Source organism: Nomascus leucogenys, chromosome 12 (assembly GCF_006542625.1).
Source record: "Nomascus leucogenys isolate Asia chromosome 12, Asia_NLE_v1, whole genome shotgun sequence".
Taxonomy (NCBI): domain Eukaryota; kingdom Metazoa; phylum Chordata; class Mammalia; order Primates; family Hylobatidae; genus Nomascus; species Nomascus leucogenys.
The window spans coordinates 51,079,204-51,100,415 of record NC_044392.1 but is presented as its reverse complement, the minus strand read 5'-3'; the positions used below and the strand labels follow the sequence as shown (position 1 = coordinate 51,100,415).

General features: G+C 42.8%; 1 protein-coding gene and 1 non-coding gene across 4 annotated transcripts; one reads left to right on the top strand and one right to left on the bottom strand.

Annotated features, from left to right (window-relative positions):
• Nucleotides 1–205: 205 nt before the first annotated feature.
• On the bottom strand, nt 206–18,554 carry ANP32E (acidic nuclear phosphoprotein 32 family member E). Of its 3 annotated transcripts, none has more exons than XM_003259161.4 (7): nt 18,124–18,554; nt 14,498–14,647; nt 13,279–13,401; nt 11,474–11,639; nt 8,696–8,877; nt 4,956–5,010; nt 206–2,563 (listed from the first exon to the last, which is right to left on the bottom strand). In XM_003259161.4, the coding sequence occupies exons 1-7, from the start codon at nt 18,175–18,177 to the stop codon at nt 2,493–2,495; spliced, it is 801 nt and encodes a 266-aa protein (XP_003259209.2). In that variant the 5' UTR covers nt 18,178–18,554; the 3' UTR covers nt 206–2,492. The 3 variants fall into 3 exon arrangements, with proteins under 3 accessions (XP_003259209.2, XP_012366720.2, XP_030680518.1); XM_012511266.2 differs by having other exon boundaries at nt 206–2,560; XM_030824658.1 differs by lacking the exons at nt 206–2,563; nt 4,956–5,010; nt 11,474–11,639 and having other exon boundaries at nt 8,728–8,877.
• Nucleotides 18,555–19,355: 801 nt separating this feature from the next.
• On the top strand, nt 19,356–19,545 carry LOC115837850. Its single transcript, XR_004032890.1, has one exon. It is a non-coding gene; the product is annotated as a U2 spliceosomal RNA (small nuclear RNA).
• The last annotated feature ends 1,667 nt before the right edge of the window (nt 19,546–21,212 follow it).

The following is a 21,212-nucleotide window of genomic DNA, read 5'->3' as shown; positions in this document are numbered from 1 at the left end:
ACGTTGCAGTGAGTCGAGATCGTGCCATTGCACTCCAGCCTGGCGACAGAGCAAGATTCCATCTCAAAAAATAAATAAATAAATTGTAATGCCTTATATCACATCCAAGTATTTAAATCAGTTAACTTTCAAGCTGTTAGTTTTTAAAAAGACCATCAAAGCCGCTAATGGTATTGTTGAAAAAGTGAATGTTATACACTGAAACTAATCATTATAACAAATCTTCAATTTATTTGAAGCAATTCAGTTTCAAAAACTTTAAGTTACAGCAGTCACAGAAAAAAACAGGGAACAGTCAAAAACAATAAAAGAATAATCAGGAGTACTGCAAATTTTTTTGTTTGTTTTTAACACTGTCATGGCTTTATTCAAAACACAGTTGCACAAAAGTATTAACTTCAAAGTTTTTAAGGAGATTCTTGAGGAACTTAACACACTATATACATACTGCCATACAAAGAGCATTAAAATAGGACCAAAAACTTCTACAAAATATAAAACCCACCCTTACTTATTTGCATGAAAATACCACCCACAAAGCTAAATAAGTCTTAAAAGTTACCTGGAGGCTCTAAGTGTTGTTTTCAAACCAAAGTACTCTAATTTTGATTGCACAGTAAGATGATTGATAAGAAAGTCAATATATAGATTTCATTTTAAAAATAAGTATTTTGTAATCTGGCATAGTATGTAATGAGAATTGTTAGGAACTAGAACAGGGAATTTCAGTTTTTAAAAGCAGAAGAAAAATGTTAGTTTTTTGGGGATTCCAATCCCCTCACTAAACTTATCCCAAGGGTTTTATTTCAATCAGTTGTATAACATTTTTAGTTTCTCCATAAGTAACATCATAATTTTTACTTTAAAACACCAAGTCATACATTTTACATTGTAGAAGTAGTAGCAGCAGTACTATACTCAGTATTTAAATATGTCCCGTATAGAAGCATAACTCATAACTTCAATTAATTTGCTGACACTAACTTTTTAAAAACTTACAAATATTCCAAACAAAGGGAAAAAATTTTAGATAGCCAAGATTTAAAAAGCCATTGCCTTGAACATGGAGCCTCCATAGCAAAAGAGGAGATATACTTGTATACTCATTATATTTTATTTAGTAGCCATGTAAGGAAACACACACTCACTTATCCCAAATATTTTTCTACTTTTAACGGACATCCACTTGAAAACAAATCTTAATTTTAATGTCGATTTAGTTTCAAATACTTTTCCAGCTGCCTAGTATATTCCAATTAAATGCTATTATTATATCTGCTTTAAAACTGGGAATTAAAGGTTAGAAATACTTTGTAGAGTGGTATACAAATCATTTGAGAGTCCAACATTAAAATTTGACTTTAATGTCTTATTAATATATCAACAGGCAAATGTTCTGACTTTTGAGGAACACTAACACTGCTTCCAAAAGTACCCCTGCTTTTCTTTCTTCATCCTACTAATATTGTCTTAGATGTTGTCAACCAAGAAACATTTATGGTAAGCAGAGCTTACTGCATAAAACTGTATTGATAATATATTCTTATGTCAGAAAATACTCAATTTCTTCCACTTCACTTATTTAAAACCCAGACAGGACTGAAAGGTAGTTGAGGTATAAGACTAAAGGTTTTCATGGGTTTCACAAGTTTCCCAACTTTCTTTTGAGAGAGCAGGAGGGAGTGAAGCAAGAAGGGAAGGTGATCATAAAGGAATTGCTAAGAAGAAAAAGAATGCACACCTAAAAACAAAACAAAATAAACAACCATCGACATGTCATGATTTGCAGCCTGACAAAAGGGCTCACCTGCATGTCTCTGGACTTAGTATAAGCAATTTTTCCTTCAAAAATAAAATCTTATCAGTCACCACTAAATGCATGAAACATATTACTGATAGAACCTCCACAAAATCCGTGAACTATGTTGCTGAATAGAACCTTTACTATTCTGTTTCTATTTTCCAAGTTACTTGTGACAAAAAAGCAACCAAACACTCTTAGTCAAAAAAAAAAAAAAAAAAAAAAAAAAAAGGTGACTGCCTTCAAACTAAAGATCCCTGGATCACCTCTAAAAAAATAACCAACTTACCACTCAAGAGACTATTGTCATTTTATATTATAGCAAACTGTAATTTCAGTTAATTTATAAATAAGGAATGAAATGCACCATACTACACCTGTGTAAAAGTGATCACGTTTTAATTATGGGCTAAAAATGACTAATACAGTAAGCTTGAATTTAAAAAATTAAGTCTAAATAAATTGCTAGGGAATTCCACAATGAGAGTCAATGAAAATTTTTCTCTACATATAATATGATCATTAACAGACTAGTTATTTGGAATGATAAGGCAAAAATAGTAAAACCACACTTTTCCTATAAAAAGTTACACATTATCTTCTGTAGGATAGCTATCGTACATGAAGAAACAAAGATGTGATCACTCTATTGCACACCCAGAAACATTAGAGAATCTGGTCTTAGAATGATCTAGTCATCTTCTTCCTCTCCATCATCTTCAGCATCTCGTTTCCTCTTCTCCCCTCGAAGACCTCCTTCTTCTTAAAGAGTGGAAAGAAAAATGCAAAATGCTTAATTTTAACAAATGAGGATTGGTTACATTACAAAGTTTTGAATCTTAGTGAAAAGTTAATGGCAGAGCCTAGCGCGGTGGCTCACACCTGTAATCCCAGCACTTTGGGAGGCTGAGGTGGATGGATCACTTGAGGTCTGGCCAACAAGGTGAAACCCCATCTCTACTAAAAATACAAAAAATTGGCCAGGCGTGGTGGCGGGCGCCTGTAATCTCAGCTACTCCAGAGGTTGAGGAAGAATTCCATGAACCTGGAAGGCAGAAGTACCAGTGAGCCAAGATCGCGCCACTGCACTCCAGCCTGGGCAACCGAGCAAAACTTTGTCTCAGAAAAAAAAAAAAAAAAAGTTAATGGCAGAAGAAAATTGGCCAGGGAAGGTGGCTCACGCCAGTAATTCCAATACTTTGGGAGGCCAAGCCAGGTGGATCACTTGAGGTCAGGAGTTGGAGACCAGCCTGGCCAATAGGGTAAACCCCCCATCTCTACTAAAAATATAAAAATTAGCTGGGTGTGGTGGCAGGTGCCTGTAGTCCCAGCCACCTGGGAGGCTGGGGCAGGAGAATCATTTGAACCCGGGAGGCAGAGGCTGCAGAGAGCCGAGATTGTGCCACTGCACTCCAGTCTGGGCGACACAGTGAGACTGTCTCAAAAGAGGGAGGGAGGGCAGGCTAAGAGAGGAAGAGAGGAAGGAAGGGAGGGAGGGAGGGAGGAAAGGAATGAGGGAGGGAGGGGAGAAAGGAGGGTGGGAGGAAGGAAAGAAGGGAGGGAGGGAGGGAGGAAGGGAGGGAGGGAGGGAGGGAAGAAAGGAAGGAAGGAAATTATACTTCAAGTTTCCTCTCTGAATTTCTTTAAATTTGAGTAGGTTGAAAACAGACTTAATAGGCTTAGAAATCCATAATTACAGTTTGCTATGCACCCTTGTGGCCATATCATGAAGTACAGATTAAGAAACTAAGGGCTTGACATCAATGCAATTGTTAGTAAATTTTAAAAATTATTTTAAGGCTGGGTGCAGTGGCTCACATTTATAATCCTAGCACTTTGGGAGGCCAAGGCAAGAGGATCAGTTGGGCCCAGGAGCTCAAGACCAGCCCAGGCAACAGTGAGACCCTGTTTATACAAAAAATACAAAAATTAGCAAGGTGTGGTGGTGGGCACCTGTAGTCTCAGCTACTTTGGAAGAGGCTGAGGTGGGAGGATTGCTTAAGCCTGGGAGGTCGAGGCTGCAGTGAGCTACGATTGCCCCACTGCACTCACTGCTGACAGAGACCCTGTCTCAAAACAATAAAATGAAATAAAATAAAATAGGACGGGTGTGGTGGCTCACGCCTGTAATCCCAGCACTTTGGGAGGCCGAGATGGGCGGATTACGAGGTCAGGAGATCGAGACCAACCTGGCTAACACAGTGAAACCCCGTCTCTACTAAAAATACAAAAAATCAGCTGGGCGCAGTGGCGGGCGCCTGTAGTCCCAGCTACTCAGGAGGCTGAGGCAGAATGGTGTGAACCTGAGAGGCAGAGCTTGTGGTGAGCTGAGATTGCACCACTGCACTCCAGCCTGAGCGACAAAGCGAGACTCCGTCTCAAAAAAATTAAAATAAAATAAAATAAAATAAAAATATTGGTTGGCCATGGTGGCTCACATCTACAATCCCAGCACTTTGGGAGGCTGGGGTGGGCAGATCGCTTGAACCCAGAGTTCAACACAGCCTGGGCAATATGGCGAAACCCCATCTCTAAAAAAAAAAAAAAGATACAGAAATTAGCCAGGTGTGATGGTGTGTGCCTGTAGTCCCAGCTACTTGGGAGGCTGAGATGGGGGGATCACCTGAGCCCAAGGAGATTGAGACTGCAGTGAGTTGTGATTGCATCACTGCACTCCAGCCTGGGTAACAAAGTAAGACCCTGTTTCAAACAAACAAACAAACAAACAAAAATATATATATGTGTATATATATATAAATTTTTAAAGGCCTAGAAAACAAATCTAAAAAGAGCATTAATTATCTGGAGTTCAACTGCTCCTCTCTTATAAGGCTTCACTCTCTCCAAAATGAGACTCTATAAAAATAATAAATTGAGCTCAAGGTTCCATTCATCTCTTCATTTGTTTTTAAAATAAATGTTATAAGCTGTTTATGAGTTATGAATTAATGAGTGGCCTAAGACAATTACTCTTAAAAAAAAAAACTTTTATAACTTTGAAGGCACTCTATGATAAAGCAAAATCAAAGGGATCAGTAAAAATTGGCATTATAGGCTCATTCTTTAAAGTGTATGAAATATAAATAAATAAATAAAGTATATAAAAAATGACTGTCTTTAATTTTAGAATTTGTTTATGGCTAATGTAACTCACCCTCTTCTTCCTCTTCTTCCCCTTCTTCAACATAGTCATCATCATCTTCTTCATCCTTGAAATTCAAATATTCAGTTTGAAAATTTAAAAATCATATGGATTTTTCACTCTTTCTTGTAATATATTCCAACAAGAGCAAAGAAACTATGGTTATTCTGTGTTTTGACAACCTCTGCCATTCTTAATAAAGGTCCTTTTCAAAACCTAACTAAAGGGCTGGGCACAGTGGCTCACACCTGTAATCCCAGTACTTTGGGAGGCCGAGGCGGGCAGATGACCTGAGGTCAGGAGTTTGAGACCAGCATGGCCAACATGGTGAAATCCTATCTCTACTAAGAATACAAAAACTAGCCGGGCATGGTGGCAGGCGCCTGTAATGCCAGCTACTCGGGAGGTTGACGCAGGAGAATCGCATGAACCTCGGAGGCAGAGGTTTCAGAGAGCTGAGATCGTGCCATTGCACTCCAGCCTGGGAGACAAGAGCAAGGCTTCATCTCAAAAAAACAAACAAACAAACAAACAAAAAAAACCTAACTAAATCTGTAGTTTTTTTTTTCTCTTTCCTTTTTTTTTTTTTTTGAGACAGAGTTTCGCTCTTGTCGCCCAGGCTGAAGTGCAATGGCATGATCTCGGCTCACCGCAAACTCCGCCTCCCGGGTTCAAGCGATTCTCCTGCCTCGGCCTCCCGATTAGCTGGGATTACAGGCATGTGCCACCATGCCCAGCTAATTTTGTATTTTTAGTAGAGACAGGGTTTCTCCATGTTGGTCAGGCTGGTCTCAAACTCCCGACCTCAGGTGATCCGCCTGCCTCAGCCTCCCAAAATGGTGGGATTACAGGCGTAAGCCACTGCACACAGCCAACTGCCTAATTCTTGTATCAGAAATCATTCTTATACATTCAGTTGAAATAAAGCATCTCCATACCAGAATACCAGTAAGCTATAAGGAGCGAAAGGAATAGATGAGATAGCAAAAAGCATAAAAAGGAACACAATGAAAATCAGGAAAAACTGCAGACTAAACTGAAGAAGAGAAGACAAGAAAAAAAGGGGAAGACTGAATGTGGCTTTTGTTGCAGAATTTGTTCGTTAAAAAAAGAAAAGGTGGGGCCAGGCGCAGCGGCTCACCTGTAATCCCAGCACTTTGGGAGGCTGAGGTAGGTGGATCACCTGAGGTCAGGAGTTCAAGACCAGCCTGGCCAACACAGTGAAACCCTGTCTCTACTAAAAATACAAAAAAGTAGCCAGGTGTGGTGGTGGGTACCTGTAATCCCAGCTACTCAGGACAGTGAGGCAGGAGAATCGCTTGAACCCAGGAGGCAGAGGTGGCAGTGAACCAAGATCGCACCACCCACTCCAGACTGGGCGACAAGAACGAAACTCCGTCTCAAAAAAGAAAAAAAAAAAGAACACTTAAAGTTCTGTTCTTCATTATATATAGCTCCTAACTCGCCAAGACCCCAAATGAATATAAATCCTATTTTTTTCATACTAGTTTCATCAGAAAATATGTCATTGATCGTTTATATTATGTATCTAACCAATGCAAAACTCATTAGAACAAATATTAACAATTTCCAGTCTAAATAAGAGATGGTATTTTTAATAATAAAAAATGCTTTAAATTATGTTTTTGTTTTTTTTTTGAGATGGAGTTTCGCTCTTAATCACCCAGTCTGGACTGCGATGGCGCAATCTCGCCTCACTGCAACCCCCGCCTCCCAGGTTCAAGCAATTCTCCTACCTCAGCCTCCCAAGTAGCTGGGATTATAGGCATATGCCACCATGCCCAGCTAATTTTTTCTATTTTTAGTAGAGATAAGGTTTCTCCATGTTGGTCAGGCTGGTTTCAAACTCCTGACCTCAGGTGATCCACCTGCCTCAGCCTCCCAAAGTGTTGGAATTACAGGCGTGAGCCACCACGCCCAGCTTAAATTATGAGTTTTTAAAATAAAATTCAATTTAACATTAGGAGAAAATAACTAACCTAAACTCCCAGGGGCTACAGATAACTTGTTCTAGTCAACTGACATTTCCCATGAGCCTACCACGTACCAGTCAGTGTACTAGATGCTGAGATACAAAGGTGAGTGGCACTCCCCTTAAGGAGCTCACCACTTAGCAGGAAGTGGCCAAATGATTTTACAAGTGTCTGTAGGCAATAGAAGCCTGATCACGATTCAGAGGTAACAGATGGAGGAGTGACTGCCTAAGAAAAAATATAGAAAGCTTCAATGATGAGGCAACTGCAGAGTTGGGTTTGTAAAGATAAGAATTCACAAAGCATGATTTGGGTGGTGGTTGCACAAGTACATGCATATGTAAAATTCCATGGAGTTGTAAATCAAATCAGTGCACTTCACAAGCTTCACTCAGCAAAAAACAAAAAGTTTATCAGAGGCTCATTTCAGATAGAGTGAACAACATATTCATACACAGCCATAAAGGTAAAATAGCTTGGTGTGATCATTTAATTTGGAATCAAGGGAGACGAAGCTGGAGGAGAAAGCAGGGGCCGGGCACAGTGGCTCACGCCTGTAATCCCAGCACTGTGGGATGCCAAGGTGGGTGGATAATTTGAGGTCAGGAGTTCAAGACCAGCCTGGCCAACATGGTGAAACCCTGTCTCTACAAAAAATACAAAAATTAGCCAGGCATGGTGGCATGTGCCTGTAGTCCCAGCTACTTGGGAGGCTGAGGTGAGAGGATTGCTTGAGCCTGGGAGGCAGAGGTTGCAGTGAGTCAAGATCACACCACTGCACTCCAGCCTGGGCAACAGAGTGAGACTGCTTGAAAAAAAAAAAAAAAAAAAAAAAAGAAGAAGAAGAAGAAGGAAGCAAAGGCCAGAAATGAAAGGCCTTGTATGTCTTGGGGGCTAGAGGGAAACATTAAAGGGTTTTAAGAAGGCTGATGTATAATCACATTTGCATTAGACTAAACAGGCAGCACTGTGAAGAATACTCCTAAGTGGTGATGCTGTATTCAGACAGACTATTTAGAAAGCTACTACAAAAGAATAAGCAAGAGATAATTAGGAGAAAGAAACAAGTTTTCTTGAGCGCCTATAATGTGCCAGGGACTATATTCTTTACATAGATTATCTTGTTAAATCCTTAATCCTATGAGGTTGATATAACCTGCTTTTTTTTTTTTTTGAGACAGAGTCTTGCTCTGTTGCCCAGGCTGGAGTGCAGAGGCACGATCTCAGCTCACTGCAATCTCCGCCTCCTGAGTTCAAGTGATTCTCAGCCTCAGTCTCACGATTAGCTGGGACTACAGGTGTGTGCCATCATGCCCAGCTAATTTTTGTATTTTTAGTAGATACGGGGTTTCCCCACTCATGTTGTCCAGGCTGGTCTCAAACTCTTGACCTCATGATCCACTTGCCTCAGCCTCCAAAAGTGCTGGGATTACAGGTGTGAGCCACCATGCCCGGCCTAATCTGTTTTATAAATGCAGGAATTGAGGTTCACGGACATTTGTAAAATGTTTCCACCATACCATGCCATTGAGGCTATAACAGATTTGAAAGTTATCTGGGAGGTAAAATCAATAGGTGTTTATGATTATCTGGATATAGTTTGGGCTAGAGGACAATGAAAAAAAAGACAGGTGGATAGACATACGCACACCCACAACTTAGAAACAACTCTCAGATTGCTACAAAACATACTTTATATAGTACTTAGCCCTATGCCTAGAAATTAATTTTCAGTGCAGGTAAGAAGTGTGTATTCACCTGAATTTCTTCTTTCATTAAGTATGAGAGACCTACTTCCTCTTCTCCCTCTCCCAACTCTGAACCTGCCTCATCTTCATCTTCATCCTCATCCTCATCCTCCTCTTCCTCTTCCTCTTCCTCATATCCTTCCGGTGGACCAGCTTCATTTTCCTCTTCCTCTTCATCATCTTCATCTCCATCTTTAAAAAATCATTTAAAGATGAGTAAATGACTGGGTAAATGTTTCTTCCTAGGATGTTGATGCTTTTTACCCTTGCCCAATCACTTCAAATTTGTAAGCCAATAGGTGGAAAGTAACTCAGAGCGATACTTTTTTTTTTTTAAGATTTCTGTTTCACAACATTCCTAGTCATTCCTACAAACCAAATGCGAGAAGTATGGCTTCCAAATACTGGTATCCAATATATATCTAGATTCTCATGAAAATATCACATGCGCTAAAGTTTGTTTTACTTTGTGGACACTTCAAAACTTTGCTTGTGAGATGCTGGAGAGGCTGCAGAGAAAAGGGAATGCTTATACACTGTTGGTGGGAATGTAAATTAGTTCAGCCACTATGAAAAGCAGTTTGGAAATTTCTCAAAGAACTAAAAATACAACTACCATTCAACCCAGCAATCCCATTACTGGGTATATACCCAAAGGAAAGCAAATCATTCTACCAAAAAGACATGTGCACTTGTATGTTCACCACAGCATTATTCACAATATCAAAGACATGGAACCAACCTAGGTGCCCATCAATGGTGGACTGGATAAAGAAAATGTAGAACATACACATGATGGAATACTACACAGCCATAAAGAAAGAATGAAATCACGTCCTTTGCAGCAACATAGATACAGCTGGGGCCATCATCCTAAGTGGATTAATGCAGAAACAAAAAACCAAACACTGCATGCTCACTCTTATAAGCAGGAGTTAAACACTGGGGACACAGGGACATAAAGATGGGAACAGACACTGGAAACCTCAAAAGAGGGGAAGGAGGGTGGCTGAAGAACTATTAGGCACTACGTTCACTATTTGGGTGAGAGGATCAGAAGACCAAACCTCAGCATCATGCAATACACCCATGGAATAAACTTGCGCCAGGCACGGTGGCTCACGCTTGTAATCCCAGCACTTTGGGAGGCCGAGGTGGGCGGATCACGAGGTCAGGAGATCGAGACCACGGTGAAACCCCGTCTCTACTAAAAAATACAAAAAATTAGCCGGACGTGGTGCTGGGCGCCTGTAGTCCCAGCTACTCGGAGAGGCTGAGGCAGGAGAATGGCGTGAACCCGGGAGGCAGAGCTTGCGGTGAGCCGAGATTGCGCCACTGCACTCCAGCCTGGGCAACAGAGCAAGACTCCGTCTCAAAAAAAAAAAAATTTAAAAAAAATAATAAAAATAAAAATAAAATAAAAAATAAAAATAAATAAACTTGCACATGTACCCCCTTAAATCTAAAATAAAAAATAAACCTGCTTATCTATCATTTCATCATTTTATAACAGTATTTATCCGTCAAATTTCTTTTTACGATGAAGAAGTTTTCACTCAATAATAACGAGCAGTATCCCATTACTAACAGCTATTCTGTCATCTGATCTGTTAGTCATCCACTTACCTAAAACTGTATACTCACAATATAATTCTAGATTATTTTTCATCCCTCAAAAAGAAATCCCACACCCACAGGCAGTCACTCTCCCATTTTCGTCTCCCCCAGCATCGAGCAACCAATAATCTACTTTCTGTCTCAATGGATTTGCCTATCCTGAAGTTTCTGCCTATTCTGAACCATATATATAGTTTTTTGTTCGTTTTTTTTGTTTTGTTTTTGAGACAGAGTCTAACTCTGTCGCCCAGGCTACAGTGCAGTGACACGATCTCAGCTCACTGCAACCTTCGCCTCCCGGGTTCAAGCAATTCTCCTGCCTCGGCTTCCCATGAACTTTCCATATAAATGAAGTCAAACAATACATGGCCTTTTGTGTCTCTCTTCTTTCACGTAGAAGAACATTTTCAAGGTTCATTCATGTGGCATGTATCACTACTTCATTCATATTTATGGTGGAATAATATTGCACTGTATAGATAAACCACATTTTTAAAATCTGTTCATCGGGCTAGGGCGCAGTGGCTCACGCTGGTAATCCCGGCACTTTAGGAGGCCAAGGCAGGTGGATCACGAGGGCAGCAGTTCGAGACCAGCCTGACCAACATGGTGAAACCCCATCTCTACTAAAAATACAAAAAAATTAGCTGGGAGTGGTGGCGGGCACCTGTAATCCCAGCAACTTGGGAGGCTGAGGCAGGAGAATTGCTTGAAACCAGAAGGCGAAGGTTGCAGTGAGCCGAGATTGCGCCACTGCACTCTAGCCTGGGCAATAAGAGCAAAACTCCATCTCAACATTAAAAAAAGAAAAAAAAAATTCCGTTCGTCAGTTGATAGACATTTGGGTTTCTACTTTTTGGCTATTATAAGTGGTTGTTCTTTAAAAAAAATACTATTTAAGAGGTTGCTACTTTTACTGGGTGTACAACTTTCTACAGATATAAAATTTCACAGAGCTTCATGTTATAATAGTCATTAAATTCCCTGAAACTATAGGAAATCTGAAAGAAGAAATACTGGCTAGAGCTATGGGTTTTTAATTTTTTCTTGTCTTACTAATATCTTGTTGTGGATTTTTTTTTCACACCTAAATTTCCAGGCCCAATCTAATTTGCACAGCTACAGCAGAGGCTATAATTATGACACACTTATGAGTATTAAGAATGATTACCCTCATCATCCTCCTCTTCAGAGTCCGGTGCTTCATTATCCTCCTGATCAAATCCATCTAAGTATGTGATTTGCTGCAGCAGTTCAAAAATACTTTCTCTATAATCTTCCAGGTTTGTGATCTCACAGTTAAACAGGTCAAGACTTTTCAAATTTTTAAGATTTTGCTGGAAAAGTAAAGTTAAAACTTACATTCAAGATTTAAAATACCATGTTATTTCTTTTTTCTTTTTTTTTTTGAGACGGAGTCTAGCTCTGTTGCCAGCTGGAATTCAGAGCTGCGATCTCCGCTCACTGCAACCTCCGCCTCCTGGGTTCAAGCAATTCTCTTGCCTCAGCCTCCCGAGTAGCTGGGACTACAGGTGTGCGCCACCATGCCCGGCTAATTTTTGTGTTTTTGTTTTGTTTTGTTTTGTTGAGATGGACTTTTTGCTCTTGTTGCCCAGGCTGGAGTGCAATGGCACAATCTCAGCTCACCACAACCTCTGCCTCCCGGGTTCAAGCGATTCTCCTGCCTCAGCCTCCCGAGTCGCTGGGATTACAGGCACGCGCCTCCACATGCAGCTAATTTTGTATTTTTATTAGAGACGAGGTTTCCACATTGGTCAGGCTGGTCTCAAACACCCGACCTCAGGTGATCTGCCTGCCTCGGCCTCCCGAAGTGCTAGGATTACAGGCGTGAGCCACAGCGCACGGCCTAATTTTTGTATTTTTAGTACAGACAGGGTTTTCCCATGTTGGCCAGGATGGTCTTGATCTCCTGACCTCATAATCCACTCACCTTGGCCTCCCAAAGTGCTGGGATTACAGGCGCGAGCCACCGTGCCCGACCACATCATTTCTTTTTAATTTATGATCCAGAAAACAAATATATTAGAAATTGAGAATGATTTTTGTATTTTTCGAGTTTTATAATGAAGGGTTATTATATCAAGCACAACCAGCTCACCTGGCTAATTTTTTTTTTTTTTTTTTTTTTTGTAGAGACAGGGTCTCACTATGTTGCCCAGGTTGGTCTCAAACTCCTGGACTCAAGCGATCCTCCCACCTCTGCCTCTCAAAGTGCTGGGATTACAGACATAAACCACTGTGCCCAGCCTCCAATCTTTTTTCAAAATCAGAGCAATAATTTTCAGCATGTCACTTTTTCTTTTCTTTCCCTCAAACCAGGAAAGAAGGGGACAAATAATAAAATACTCAAAAAATAATCAAGAAGGAAGGAAAAAGAATAAAAGGTAAAAAAAAAAAAAAATACTGGAAATGTTAAAACCAGATATTCAACTCCTGAAGTTGATGATAAAATAAATTTCTCATTGATTTAAAAATTCATGGCTGGGCGCGGTGGCTCACGCCTGTAATCCCAGCACTTTGGGAGGCCGAGGCGGGCGGATCACGAGGTCAGGAGATCGAGACCATCCTGGCTAACGCAGTGAAACCCTGTCTCTACTAAAAATACAAAAAATTAGCCGGGCGTAGTGGCGGGCGCCTGTAGTCCCAGCTACTCGGGAGGCTGAGGCAGGAGAATGGCGTGAACCCGGGAGGCGGAGCTTGCAGTGAGCCGAGATCGTGCCACTGCACTCCAGCCTGGGTGACAGAGTCAGACTCTGTCTCAAAAAAAAAAAAAAAAAAAAAATTAAATTCATCTGAATATTTTAGTCTAAAAGAAACAAAAGCAGTAACTGCCCAGATCATAACATACAAAAAATTCATAAGTTTTAAGAGTTAAATAGAAATTAATAGACACAAACAAATCTCAGAAAATTTAACCAAAAAAAGCAAGTCCAGAGACAAAACCGTTCCACTTACCAGAGCTTCTACTGTACTGAGATCTTTTATTTTGTTTCCACTCAGATTGAGGTAGGTAAGATTTGGACATTTCTCTGCCAGGACTTCCAAGCCTCCAGAAATTATATTATCACTAAGCTCCAACTATACATTCAACAAAGGAAGAAAACAAAGAATGGTAAAGGTATCATATCAAACTTTTTTTTTTTTTTTTTTGAAACGTAGTCTCACTCTGTCACCCAGGCTGGAGTGCAGTGGTGTGATCTCCACTCACTGCAACCTCCGCCTCCTGGGTTCAAGCAAATTCTCCTGCCTCAGCCTCCCAAGTAGCTGAGATTACAGGTGCCCACCAGCACACCCAGCTAATTTTTGTATTTTTGGTACAGATGGGGTTTCACCATGTTGGCCAGGCTGGTCTCGAACTCCTGACCTCAGGTGATCTGCCCGCCTCGGCCTCCCAAAGTGCTGGGATTACGAGCATGAGCCACCGTGCCTGGCATATCAAAGATTTTTAAAGTATATCAATTTGAAGAAAAAAAAACTGTCATTCTCTCTGGCTTCAAGAAACTATCACTATAGATCATTAATTTCCAAATTCCTTTCTACATCTGCCAAATAATATATTAGAACACCTACATAATGGGCTTTTAACCCAGCTTGGATTCTAGTTGTACTACATTTGGATTTCATGATGTACAGAATAATATTTGGTATATATTAAATCCAAATTCATATTATAAGGCAATTCCACTATTAGATTTAAATTTCTAGGCCGGGCACAGAGGCTCACTCCTCTAATCCCAGCACTGTGGGAGGCCAAGGCAGGAGGATGACTGGAGCCCAGGAATTTGAAACCGGTCTGGACAACATGGTGAAACCCTGTCTCTGCAAAAAATACAAAAATTAGCCAGGTGTGATGACGCATGCCTGTAGTCTCAGCTACTCAGGAGGCTGAGGTGGGAGGATGCTTGAGCTCGGGAGGCAGAGGTTGCAATGAGCCAAGATCTCACCACAGCACTCCAGCCTGGGCGACAGAGTAAGACCCTGTCTCAAAAATAAATAAATAAATAAATTTATAAAAGCAGTATTAGAGCTGATTCTCAAAATCCTATATAACTTTTTCTTATCTCTAGAAACTTAAAAACTTCTAATTAGCAAGCAGGTCATTCCATTTGGCCAAACACTAGACATAATAGTCGTGGCATCGAAATCATGATGCTTCACGTAAATGCCAACTTACTTTTCGAAGTTTATTTAAGCTGGGAAGCTGGGCCAGCGAACTTAGTTCCACATTAGCCATACTCAGAAATTCTAGTTCTTTGAAAGTATCATTCAGGCCTTCAATTTCCCCATTGACACACAGGCAATTATCAAGGACTAACTCTGTCACCTGTAAGAGGGAAAACATTAATTAATGATTCTTTAGTTTGTAATCTGTTTAGGTAAAGACCTGGGTCTTGACACTTTGGAAATCTAACTATTAAAACCACCAATCTCCAGTTTGATTGCCCATCAGTTAAAACTAAACACAACACAACAGAAACCCCACCAATCCCCTTACACAGATCCTTTTCATTTCCCCCCAAAACTGATATACAATCTAAAGTCATCACTATAAGTAATCTTTTAAATTTCTTTTTTTCTTTTTTTTTTTTTGAGATGGAGTCTTGCTCTGTTACCCAGGCTGGAGTGCGATGGCACGATCTCGGCTCACTGTAACCTCCGCCTCCTGGGTCCAAGCAATTCTCCTGTCTCAGCCTCTCGAGTAGCTGGGATTACAGGCGCATGCCACCACTCCCAGCTAATTTTTTTGTATTTTTAGTAGAGACAGGGTTTCGCCATGTTGGCCAGGCTAGTCTTGAACTCCTGACCTCAGGTGATCTGCCCCCCCCTCGGCTTCCCAAAGTGCTGGGATTACAGGGATGAGCCACCTCACCTGGCCATTTTTTAAATTTAAACTTGGACTAAAGTTCAATGCTTGCTTCAAATCACTGATGCATAAGAAACAAACTTTGAAGAAGTTCCCATGTGAAACCTGTTTCTGACCCTGATAAGGAGGACCCTCAACATCAGAGAATATATTTATGCAAGGAGCGGGTACCTGAGCTACCAGGAAAAGATCCAAGTGAGCCGCCCTAAAACCTACAAAGAGTGCCAGGCGCGGGGGCTCACGCCTGTAATCCCAGTACTTTGGGAAGCTGAGGCAGGTGGATCACTTGAGGTTAGGAGATCAAGACAAGCCTGGCCAACATAGTGAAACCCCGTCCCTACTAAAAACACAAAAATCAGCCGGGCGTAATGGTGGATACCTGTAATCCCAGCTAGTCGGGAGGCTGAGGCAGGAGAATCACTTGAACCCAGGCAGCGGAGGTTGCAGTGAGCCAAGGCCGCACCATTGCACTCCAGCTTGGGCAACAGATCGAGACTCTACCTCAAAAAAAAAAAAAAAAAAAAAACCTACAAAGAGAAGAAACTGTTTAATCACTTTTTCAGTTTAAACCTCCTTCTCTTTGGTTGATAAAAGCATCATAACTCAAAAAAACCTCCTTACCCTTTATGAAGAAATGTTAGAAAGCTCCTCTGGGAACAGCCCAGAGGGTGTTATTTGTTCTCACATCCAGGCCAAACAGTATCACCCAGAACAATACATTCTTAACAAAATGTTACTTCTCCCTACCACTCTGGAATAATAGCATTTCTGTGCACTTTTCCCCATTCCTCAAGGAGTGGGGCTGAATTCCCTATTAGGTAAGAGTTGTAGTAACAAACTTCCTGGTGTGGGCCTGAATGGACTTAATCTTTAAGGGAAAGGTCAAAGATCCTGGTTCTCTACACTCAATGTGAAAACCTGTTTGAGGTATCCGAGGGCTAAAATTTGGCAACAAGGAATGCCACCTTCTCTATTTGAATATGATTTTGACATAATTATTTTTGTGGCCAGAGAGAGCATCTTGAGCTCCGTTTTGGAGAAGAGGAAACTATGGCCCGGAGATCAAGAATGGCTTGCCTAGAGTCACAGTTGGTTTGCCGCAGGGCTGTGAACTGGTTCTGTCTTCAGACTCCCCGTTTAGCTGAGGAGTGGGAGCTACTAGATTTGGTGTCAGAAAACCAGTTCCTCCACTTGTGTAAATCATTTCACTGCCCTGCTAATTTGGATTCTAGAACAACACAATCCACCTTACAAGTATGTAAGGAGGAAAGTAAATAACAAACGGGATAAGTGCTTTGTAAACTGTCTATATAAATATAAGAGACCGTTATTACAACACAGCGGAAGAAGTTGAAAAAAGGCAACGTCTTGCGCTCCCCAAAACTCGCAAAGAAATTACTACAATCACTAAGTGAAAGAATCCTGGCGGGGGAGGCGCGGGCGAGATTCAATTTTCCAACCCAAACCACCAAAAAGTATTCTAAACGTGTGCTTGTGAGAGACAGCTTTTAAAGTTTGTTTTTTTCTTTTCCTGAAGCCTCTAAGAATAAGCTCTAGAAACTTCAAGTTCTCTCCAGGATGACCCTGATAGCAAGCAACTGTTTCCTCTCCCTGCCAATTTCAGAAAACAGGCACTTAAAAAAAAAAAAGTCTCAGTTGCTACTCCACACGCCGGACGCGAAAGCCCAGACAGACCCTGCTCATCCTCTATGCCGATCTGCACAGACACCACCCGTTATATCCTTCTATCGATAGGTCGATCCAGCTACAGACAACTCCCTTACATTCCAATTCTAGGCTTATTTCAGCAAGACTGATGCTTTCCTCTGCGAGGCTCCCCGCTGGCCACCAGCCCTGCTCTCGCGACGTGCCGCTCCGACTGACGGGAAACCCCACACGGGGCGGGGACTCCCCAAGGAAAAAAGGGGTCGCCTCCCAACCCGCGTTGTCCTCGCGCCTTCGCCCTGGGTAGGTGAGGCCGAGGAGGCAACCGCGAAAAGGAGGCGGAAACGCCTCTTGCCCGACCCCCGAAAAGTTGACCGCGACCCCGCCTCACGTGGCCCCTCCCAACCCCGTCTCTTTAAGGCGACAGCAGTGAGAGCGCATCATTTAGTTTCAGCGAACCCATCTTTAAAGCACGAAACTACTACGTCCCTGATGTTGAGTTTTGTGAAACCGTCTCCAGGGATCAAATTCAGAGTTGCGGCCACACGACGTGCCACATATCGTTACACGGCGGGGGAAGAAGCGGATTACGCCTCCCGTCCCCTCCCCACCTCCGGTCACTGCGACGAGTCCCCAAACTCACCCGCGGTCGGAGAACCCGCCGCTGACCCAGATTCCGCCGGGCGAAGGGCAGAGGGCGGCGCGCGCGGCTTCCCGGAGGAGCGGGCGACGCCGGAGCAGAGAATGCGCGGACTCTGCAAGCGACCCCAGCCCGCGCCCGTCGCGACGTCGGACGCCCAGGGCCTCGAGGCCGGGGGAGCCCACCCCCTAAAAAGATGAGTTGGCCGCACTGCAGAAAAGTTGGACTAACTTCTCAGGCGCCTATGGCTGCGGCAGGGGCCGAGTGGGACTGGGGGGTCGCGCCCACGCCGCCGGCCCCCAGGAGGAGGAGTGCTAGGAGCGAAGCGGCGGAGCGCCCCCACCAGCCCGCTTCCCGCCCCCACGAGGCCAGGACGCCCGACTCGATGAAAGCCGAAAGGAGTTAAGCCCCCATGCACACACAAAAACGCCCCTAGAAACTTCAACCCTTCGCCATTTTAAGTAGAAGATTTTAATGATTTAAAACTTAAAATTAAACATTTCCCCAACCCTAACCCGGGGGGTGGGGCTAACTTATTACTCCATCCCCGCACACCCACCCAGGACCACCAGAAATCCGATCCTCAGAATACAGGACTGATGGGGAAGGGGTGGGGGCTGAGTCATCTCACCTCCTCCGGGGATCTGTTCCTTAACTCCAGGTTAATCTTCTTCTTCATCTCCATGTCCTCCTCTTGCTCTTCAGCTACTACTCTCCTTCTTTTCCTTTTCCTGCCCTCCCCAATACCCCCAACCCAAAATTTTTAAGAGATTTAGAAATGAATGAAAAGGAACGCAAATATAAACGCCCACTACCACCAGATAGGTGTGGGGGAGAAAGAAGAGAATAGCAAATGGAGTCCAAGAGTTGGGACTCTAACTCGGCTGCCCCCACCTCCTTGTCCACACACTAGCGCGCGCACACACACGCACGCACGCGCGCACACACATACACACACACATACACACACACACACCCGCAGTTCCTTCCCCTTCAATGGCTGCTCAGAGACTGAGCCTCCATGACACGGCACCGCCAACCCCCTGGCCTACACTCCACCCACCTACCAAACGTGTTGGTTGATTCTTTAGCGTCACATTACTTCATTGGGCTAGGTAAATGTCTATCAGTCTTCAGGGAGGCCCTGGACCAGAAACTCCGTACCTATTGGCTACGATCAAGCGCGCAGTTAATTTTGATAGGTCCAGGAGGGTGTACATCCCGGAGAAATGATTTTGAATCCCAGTACCCCCCCTACTTTTCTTTATGTAGTTGGCGCGCTTTCCCTAGGCACTCGGACAGTTTCGTTGTCTGTTGGATTTGGTTTTTAGTTTTTGTTTTTTTATTCTGTTGTTAGTGTTAAAGAGGGAGAAAGCATCCTTCCGTGCCCAAGTTGCGTTACTGATAATTCACCACACGGCTCGAACTGGCTCTTGGCCGTTTTAAAAGCATAGCCTCTGCTTTGCAGCCAAGGTGTACAGCAACGTGCGCATCACATTAAAAAGATGCCTTCGTGGCATTGTCCTGCTGGGGTCAGGCTCTTCACAGAGACTGACCTTTCGTGATGCAGAGCTAGAGCCAAGATTTTAAAGATGGTAGTTTAACACCATAAAAGACAACAATTTTGAAAGCAGTTGGGTGAAGTATGTAAGTTAATAATATTTAAATAAAACTATCCTGGAGGAATTGTTACTGAGTTAATTGTTGCTGTAACAAACACTAAGACCTTGGAGGAAAAATAACGCTGGCCTAATGAAAATCAGACATTAATTAGCATAGAAATGGCACAGCGATGCCTCTCTAATTTCCCTTTGGTTGGTTTCCATGGAAATCTGTAGGTGAAGTGTGCTTTTAAAAGTGTTTATCGCTTCTCTGCCTTTTGGCTAAGATCAAGTGTAGGATCTGTTCTTAACAGTTTAATATCTGATATATTTTCTATCCGAGACCAATATATTAAATGGATTTGGGGAGCAGGAAGACGGAATAGGAGCTTGCTTGTTCACTTCACGCATCGACCTGGTATTACAGTACCTCCAGGAACAGTGCACCCCCTCAGGGGATTAAAATTTAGTGTTCAAAACAGAAGAAGGAAAAAAAAACAGTCTGTCTATGTGGGATGGGATATAAAAGAGTGGGATAAGAATTATCTTTTGGCCGGGGATGGTGGCTCCCACCTATAATCCCAGCACTTAGGAAGGCCAAGGCGGTTGGATCACCTGAGGTCAGGAGTTGGAGACCAGCCTGACTAACATGGTGAAACCTCGTCTCTACAAAAAATACAAAATATTAGCCGGGTGTGGTGGCGTGCGCCTGTAATCCCAGCTACTCCAGAGGCTGAGACAGGAGAATTGCTTGAACCCGGGAGGCAGAGGTTGCAGTGAACCGAAATCGTGCTATTGCACTCCAGCCTAGACAGCAAAAGCGAAACTCTGTCTCAAAAATAAAAAGAATTATCTTTTAAAATTTTGTCTTGAGGGTCTAACTTTTTTCTTAGCTCTTGCTTAAATTATATCATTCTTATTCCCTTACACCATTCTCAGGATAAATAACCAAATAAATTCCAAATGATTTGGGGAAGGAGTGGAAAGTGGGAGAATTAGTCCCATCCCTCCCAGAACTGGTTGCTGTTTTTCCTATTCCTCAGGTTAGAGATCTTTGGCTTTCCAACAGAGACTCCTCACAACTCCACCTTCCCTACTTCACCCCCCACAGAGACACACTGCTCCTCAAAGAGGATTACATTTAAAATGTAAATGCTGGCCAGGCGCGGTGGCTCACGCCTGTAATCCCAGCACTTTGGGAGGCCAAGGCGGGTGGTCACCTGAGGTCAGGAGTTCGAGACCATCCCGGCCAATATCGTGAAACCCCCATCTCTACTAAAAATACAAAAATTAGCGGGACGCGGTGGCGCACACCCGTAATCCCAGCTAGAATCGCTTAAAAGCAGGAGATTGCAATAAGCCTGAGCGACAGAGTGAGCCGAGATGGCGCCACCACACTCCAACCTGGGCGACAAAGTGAGACTCTGTCTCAAAAAAATAAATAAATAAATAAAATGCCACAGGGAATGTACATAAGACTCTCAGGCAAAGGAGAGCAAAACATGGTTGAAGGGGAAAAGAGAAGAGGGAGGGACTGTCTACCAAAGTCCTCAAGGAAACTGAGGAGTAGGTAGAGAAGGAAAAAAATGTATGGAAGCCAAAGAAGAGATGGAAGAGATTATTACTGATGTCAAATTGTAGGGTTTCAAATAAAAGATGATGATTGGGATTAAATTGTATCCTGGAAATAATCAATGTGAAGAAAGGCCATGAATTCATTTTACCATTGAATAGTGGCTGCAGAAAGTACACCATAGGGCTGGGCGTGGTGGCGGGCGCCTGTAGTCCCAGCTACTCAGGAGGCTGAGGCAGGAGAATGGCGTGAACCCTGGAAGCGGAGCTTGCAGTGAGCCGAGATCGCGCCACTGCACTCCAGCCTGGGAGACAGAGTGAGACTCCGTCTCAAAGAAAAAAGAAAAAAAAAAGTGAAATTTAGTCAGGAGAAAAGCCAAAGCCAAACCCATGTACCAGATCAGGTTACTCTTTAAGCTGAAGTAATTAGGTAGGGTTTAAATGGCAAAATGAAAAGTGAGGTTAACTAACCAAGTTAAGGTGGGGCACGGTGGCTCTCGCCTGTAATCCCAGCACTTTGGGAGGCTGAGATGGGCAAACCACTTGA

Bases quoted from the DNA above. Each gene is read 5' to 3' on its own strand.
- ANP32E (XM_003259161.4), bottom strand. From the start codon at position 18,177: ATGGAGATGAAGAAGAAGATTAACCTGGAGTTAAGGAACAGATCCCCG. The intron at 11,640-13,278 runs GTAAGTGGAACG...TTACTTTTCCAG, and splicing joins TCAGTACAGTAGAAGCTCTG to CAAAATCTTAAAAATTTGAA. The intron at 5,011-8,695 runs GTGAATACACAC...TTGAATTTCAAG, and splicing joins TAATGAAAGAAGAAATTCAG to GATGAAGAAGATGATGATGA.